The 7,535-nt window shown below is 32.2% G+C and overlaps 1 protein-coding gene across 1 annotated transcript; it reads left to right on the top strand.

Annotated features, from left to right (window-relative positions):
- The first annotated feature begins 5,165 nt into the window (after window positions 1-5,165).
- Window positions 5,166-6,071, top strand: LOC140448964 (uncharacterized). The gene has a single exon (XM_072542104.1). The coding sequence runs from the start codon at window positions 5,166-5,168 to the stop codon at window positions 6,069-6,071; it is 906 nt and encodes a 301-aa protein (XP_072398205.1).
- The last annotated feature ends 1,464 nt before the right edge of the window (window positions 6,072-7,535 follow it).

Genomic DNA, 7,535 nt, shown 5'->3' with positions numbered 1-7,535 from the left:
TTTGTAACGCTTGCCGTGCTACAATAATATACACAAGGCCTGAATCGCTCACTGTCGAAGAGAATTGGGCGGGGTTTTCTTAAACATATAGAAACTATATCGTATCTTAAATTCCAGCACAATTAGATAATATGAAATTATAATTTATTATTGGACGCCACCCCTGGTTTATCCTCGAAGGGGACGAGCAAAAAAAAATTAGGATTTATTGAAAGTTTACAAGAAAACTATTCTTTATTATTTCTTAGTAATGAACAAAAAGAAAACATTAAAAGTTACGTCATCCCAAAGGGATTCCAAAATATTATTTTATGTTAACATTATCATAAACAAAAAATCTTTGTATCGTATTAAATTAAGAATTGGTTATAAAGAAAATGAATGTATATATATATATATATTAACCCCAAATTTCGAAATTTGTTTACATTGAAAATAATATAGTTATTTATTAACTAGGAACAATGAAGAAAATAAACCTTTAAATTAAATTAGAACACTTCACTATATTTTCATTTTTTTTTTTTTGAGTTCATAATAATTTCTGTTGTCTTGAAAGTAGGTATAATAAAAATTGGTACAACCTTAATCTGCTCTGTTTCTCTTCTTATTTAATCAGTCACCAAATTGATTCAGCTACGTGCTATATCAAATCACCACCATCCTAGATAAGAGGGGTTAGGGATTCCATAGAAAGGATACTGCTACTGGGCCATGATCTGGAATAACTCCATAGCAATAATATCTTGCGACGAGTATTAGAAATATAATATCAGCATTATAGCCTCTCCAATAAGGGTCTCTGAATTGAGACCCACTTTGGAAACACGTCTTAACGGTTGGACGGTCTTAACAGAAAAGAGCGAAGCGCTGTCATGGCGCCTGAATCTGGAAATTGGGTGTGAGCGACAAGTTGAAAAATATGCTCATCTACCGGATATATTTGGGAATTACAGAAGAATCCTTGAGTCGGCTACAAGTAGGTACTTGACAGATAGATGGGGTTAGAAGTTTAATTTAAAAAAAAATAATCGAAATATATAATGAGTTTCTTTTAAATCTTTTGAAACGGTTACACGATAGCTTTTGTGGTCGTTGGAGTTTTTGCCAGGTTTAAGCAAGGCAACAACTTTGCTTTGCTTGTCTAAAGACTTTGAATATTAGCCATTGTTGTATTTTTGGCTCAAATTTTAGAGTTAGTTTTGTGCTCAGATCCTCAGCCAGGAGCCGTAATATTGTTCATTATATACGTGGATAGCGGATCCAAGCTCAACATCGTTGAAAGGTTCTCTCAGCTGACTGGTTTTGTTTTCTTTCATTATAAGTTTTTCTTTACTTCTTTGCCTGCATTTAATATGTAATTTTCAGCGATCAGCTTAATACCAAATACCATAGGATTGGCCATCTATGTGCTTCCTGCATTTTGTTAAGTGCATATGTAAAGTGGAGTGTCTTTATCTCTAGATATACTCTTAATATTTATACACATAATTAGAATAGTTATAGACCAAAAATATCCTGGCTTAAAAACCTAAGGGAATGGTTTGAAAGCAGTAGTGCAGAACTTTTTAGAGCGGCAGTCAACAGAGTCCGTATAGCCATGGTGATTTCCAACATTCGATAGAAGATGGAACTTAAAGAAGAAGGTGGAAAATAGCATAAACTATCTACGTAATAAATCCCATTAACCTGTTAGTAATGGATAACCAGATATATTTAAAAAGATTAAGTGCCTTTCTTTTTATTTTGGATTTTGAATTTTGCATAACTAGAGCAAGCGACTAATTTTTGTGTATTAGTTTTGCATCAGTAGACCAAGCGCCTCTTGCGAGCGTTTTAATGATTGTGAATCGAATATTTGGCAACATATTATGTACATAAACGTTGTTAACAATGGTGACGTTGGCAACTTGTTGAGGCGTTTAGATTAAGAAGTAGTGGCAGTTATTGCTTAAATTTTTCTATAATAGTCACATTACAGAAGAGCTAACACAGAAAGAGAATACCTAACAAAAGACATAACACTAAGTAAAATGTATAAATTGTATATTAAAGAAGCAGATAATGACCTTGTTAAATTTTCGTTTTACAAAAAAATGTTTTTAACACGATTTAATCTTCAAAGAAAAAAGTTGAAAAAAGTTACTTGTAGTAGATGTGATTGTTTCGAATTAGAAATTAAAAATTGCGCAGATAACGAACAATTAAACAAGTTAAAAAAAAAAATGTGCAATTAGAAGAAGCTGAAAATGCACAATCTAGAAGAAAACTAGACATGAAGATAAGCAACTATCAACCAGAAGTGGAAACCTTTTGATTTGATTTAAAGAAAAACTCTTCCCCTTCCGAGAATTCTAATAAATATTGTATATTATAAGCGTCAATTATGTATTTACAATCTTGGTATCCATAGCGCCAAGGATAACAAAGGTCATTGTTATATTTGGATAGAAGGTGAAGCTGGTCGGGGAGCCCAGGACGTAGGCATTTGTCTTAAGAAACATACTGAAGAAAATGTTACTTCTGCAAGACATGTAATTTTTTGGTCAGACTCTTGTGGCGGCCAAAACCGCAACATCAAAATAGTTTTGATTCTGAAAACGATTTTGGAAACTCATCCTACCATTGAAGAAATTACATTACGCTATTTCCTTCCTAGTCATAGCTTTTACCCAATGGTAGTGATTTTGGAGATTTTGAAAATGCCCTAAAATTTCAACAACGTTTATATATCGTTGATGATTAAATAAACGTGATGAAAAAATCCCGTAAAAAGAAACCACTAGTAGTTCACAGAATGAAAAAAAAAGAATTCGTTGGAACAAAGAAGTTAGAAACGATGATTACAAACCGTAAGTCAGACATAGAAAAGAGTAAGGCTGGTTTAAAACAAGAGAAATTTAAATAAGAAAGGATATACCACTCATTATTTTTATGAAAACTTAACACTAGTGAAGTTGAAGTAAATCTTTACAAGGATTTTTAAAAATGACGGCCTGTTGCAATGCAATCCGTAAGTAACCACTTGATTCCTCTTTGGCCCACAGGCAAGCCACTTTTTGTGCCTAAGCTTAACGACAATCTTTAACGCACCTAATACCAAATGATGCAAAACCTTTGTATTGCTCTCTTTTCAGAAACAATACAATAGAAGACGACATTAAGTTTTTATATTTTTGATTAATTTCTTAAGTAATATAAAATATTCAAAAACAACGACTATTTTTGTCATACCTTAAAAGAAATAATAGCTTGTGGCCTACCAATAATTCACTAAAAGTGATATTTTAGTTACTCATCACTAGACCAAACGACCTCCATGTCGCTTGGTCTACTGATGTATAACACAATTACACAATGTGGCGAAAATCGTAAGTCGACCAAAAGACTTTTTTTTTTTTGTTTTTCTTTAATATTGGACAAGTTACTATTTCGCACTTATAAGAAACATAAAAAACTGTATTCGAAAACAAAAAATTACGACAATTGTAACATATAGTGAATTTTAATAGAGTGAAAATTTTAAAGTCAAATATCTCAAAATCATATTTTGGCGCTTGGTCAAGTGATGAATTACGCCGTCCATATAAAATTACGAGACAATATTCATATGCTGTGGACAAATCGTCATATTTGCGTTATATTGATCAGTATACGACAATCAGCTGTAAAAGTCATTGCCTTTTTTTTGCCGTATCATATTTTAGCATAGACTTCTGATTTATTTTGTAGTATGTTAACTAAACCGGTTTAGTTTGCGTGAAATGAATCCACAATTCGTCTAATAATATTATGTTTTTAAAACAGTTGTGTTTTTATGCTCATCCGTTCACTTTTTGTAAAGCAGTCTGTGTAAATATTAGGGATTTACTTATATAATCTTTTTGTATATATAATTTGTTTATTGATTTTACTTTTTAGATAAAGTTTCATAATTATGGTCCTCTTGCTTTTATTATCTATGGTAATACATATACATACCCAATTCGAAAGGGAGAAAACCAGCGGTTTCTAGATTAAACATAGACATTCTTCTCTCTATCTCCCTCTATGTTATATAAAGATCATCGTCATCGCATAGCCAAAACACAGCAAGATTCTATTGCCTTTTCTTCTTTTTGTCTCCTCATTTCTATTGTAAACTAAGCCACGTAAATGACGTTTTAAAAATTTATGTCAATATTTCTGAAGTGCCTTTCCTGGGACATCGTCTCGTGGCATTCTCCCAATTTAACTTGGTAATGCAGTTATTGAGAGAGCCTTTGGATATAGCTAGCTGAACGTTGGAGTTGAGATTGAGTTTCTTGTACGACATTGCTATCTTTATATATGTGTTTGACATTGGCATTAGTTCCGTTCGTATTGGTTAGTACTCGGACCTTTGTAAGTCGGAAAATACCTCTGATGGCTTTTCTAGCAATCCTGATTCCTGATCTAATTAATACGTTCTTGTCACATATCCACACATTAGCACTGGTTTAATCACTGTTTTATATATCCTGCTTTTAGAGATTCGTATTAGACTTCTGGATTTAAAAGTATTATAAGAGTTATGTATACATCAGTTAGCTACCTGAAAATTCCCTTTTATTTCTTATGTTACAAAGTTATCTACGATATCTAAAACGTTTCAATTCTTTAAAATTATATGGGTTTATTGTTACGTTATGCCCTTCTCTACGTCATCTCTTTTGTATGTTAAAGAACATTTATATGCTTTATTACTGACTATTAGACCGTTTTTTTTTTTAGCTAATATCATTATTTTATAGCATCCCATTATTTAATTTATGGATTAAATCCGGATAGCAAATTGATATTCTTCACTTATGACATTCTGCAATTATTGTTGGATAGCTCAAAATTGACGAAGTAAGTCTAAAACGTTTGTTTGACATTAATGTAAGATAGGCTTAACGTAAACCTGGTAACTATGTCAAATATGTCAATGTCAAGTCAACACCACTTCCCAACGGGGACAATGGGCGACATGATCATGTTGTAATGTATGAATATTATTAATATATGTTTAGCCAATACAGTAGTTTAATTGAGACCTTATTAACATACTTTAAACATGGCGCAGTCAATTTATGGAATCTACGTGTCCAAGGATAAAGTTAAGTGCTAAGTTTATTAAAAAGAAAAATTTAAGTGTTCCCAAAATGGCAAGCATGGTCAATGGAATAGGTTATGTTAAGTTACCCCAAGATTTCGACCTCCAGGGTCAGAGTGCCGCTTCTGAATGGAAATTTTGGAAAATTTCATTCGAAGATTATTTAGTAGCAACAGGACAACACGACGCTGTAGATCAGGTGAAATTATCCATCCTGCGAAATATTATTGGCCATGAATCAGCACGGATTATGGCTACTTTTGTTATCCCTGATGAAGAACTAAATAAGTATGAATTCACAATGCATCTGTTAGATAAGTATGTGAACCCAAGAGTTAACGAATGCTTTGAGAGGTACAACTTTATAAAACGAGTACAAGAAGATGGGGAGACATTTGAACATTTTTTGACAGAGTGCAGACATTTGGTTAGAAGTTGCAATTACAATGCCCTAGATCCCGATGAGTCATGTGAAGACAAGGCATTAAGAGACAAAATTGTTATGAGAATTAGGGATCCGACCACACGAGAAGCCCTCCTGCGAATAGACAAATTAAGTTTAAATAAAGCTATAGAATTCTGCAGAACAAGTGAGCAAAGTAGATCTCAAAATTTACAGTTTCAATATAACACAGGAAATATTAATCATACACAGAAGATAGAGAAAAAGAAATATGATATAAAGAAGAAACCTTGGAATGAAGAGAAAGAAGTTGAAGAAAAAGTTTTTTTATGCAGAAGGTGTGCAAAAAAGCATGGTCCGAGGGAATGCCCAGCTTATGGCAAGAAGTGTAACAAGTGTGGACTAAAAAACCATTATGCAGTTGCCTGCAAGGCCAAAATTATTAAAAGTACTGAAAAAGATGATTGTGAGTCAACCTCTTCTAATGAATTTTTTGTAAGAAATGTTAACAGCAGGAAAAAGGTATGTAATGTTGATTTGATAGACACTTAAGAAGAGTATATAGAGGTTGAAAATTATAAATTGAAAGCTAAGTTAGACACAGGGGCAGATGTAAATGTTATTCCTTTAAATGTTTATAAAAAATTTAATTGTCAATTTAAAACCAGGCCTACTGAATATGTGTTAAAGGCATTTGATGGAAATGTGTCTCATCCTATAGGTGTAGTAAATTTAAATGTAAAATGTAAGGGTAAGAATATTTTTGAAGATTTTGTCATTGTGGATGGTGCAAGTCAGGTTATGATATGTGGACAAACATGTTTAAATTTAAGTTTGGTATAACGTATTGATTCTATAAAAATAAATAAGATAGGCCGGTCTGATTTAACAGATAAATTTATCAATGAAAATTTTGAAGTTTTCACAGGGTCAGGCAAATTTCCTGGCACATATGAAATTACAACAAATGATAAATTTGAACCAGTTTGCTATCCACCTACCAAGTGTCCAATAAAAATTAGAAATTCACTTAAAACTGAGCTAGATAGATTAGTCCAAAGAAAAGCAATTGTTAAGGTAGAAAACATAGACCCCAGGGCAAGTATTAATAGAATGGTGATAGTCGAAAAGAGTAATGGTAAATTAAGAATATGTTTAGATCCCTCAGATCTGAATAAACATATAGTACGCAAACCTAGAGTTGGGGAGTCCATTGAGGAAATATGTTCAAAATTATTAAATAAAAATGTATATTCTGTTTTTGATTTATCTGAAAGTTATCACCAACTTTCAATTGATGAAAATTCTTCATGGAAATGTTGTTTCTCTACACACTATGGAACTTACAGGTTTTTAGTTTTACCTTTTGGGTTATCAAATTCTCAAGACCTTTTTCAAGAGGCAGTTGAAAAGCATTTTGGTGATATTAAAAAGATTGTAGTTTGTCATGATGATATGATCATAGCAGGGGCGTCTCAAGATGACCATGATCAAGCGGTCAAAGAGGTGATAAATAGAGCAAAAGAGGTGGGTGCTAGATTTAATAAAGAGAAAATTCAATTTAGCAAAAAAGAAGTAAAGTTTATGGGACAAATTTTTTCTCATTTAGGAATGAAAGTAGATCCTGAGAGGACAGATGCTTTATGTAAATTAGAAACTCCAAAAAGTAAATTAGAGTTACAAAGAATAATAGGTTCCTTTAACTATATTAGACGTTATGTTAAAAATATGGCTGAGCACATGCAAATTTTATGTAAACTTTTAAAAAACAATGTAGAATGGCAATGGTTGCCTAAACACCAGGAATGTTTTGATAAGTTAAAGAAAATAATTTTAAATTCTCCAGCTCTGGTACCATTTGATCCAAATAAAAAGATAGTTTTGCAATGTGATGCATCCAAAAATGGAATTGGGTGTTGTATGTTTCAAAACTATGATGGTATGTTGAAATTAGTTGCATGTTCATCTAGGTCTATGAATGAACATGAAATAAATTACAGACAGAGAAAGAGTTAT

The sequence above is a fragment of the Diabrotica undecimpunctata genome, chromosome 8 (assembly GCF_040954645.1).
Source record: "Diabrotica undecimpunctata isolate CICGRU chromosome 8, icDiaUnde3, whole genome shotgun sequence".
Classification (NCBI taxonomy): domain Eukaryota; kingdom Metazoa; phylum Arthropoda; class Insecta; order Coleoptera; family Chrysomelidae; genus Diabrotica; species Diabrotica undecimpunctata.
This window is presented reverse-complemented; position numbering and strand designations above follow the sequence as displayed.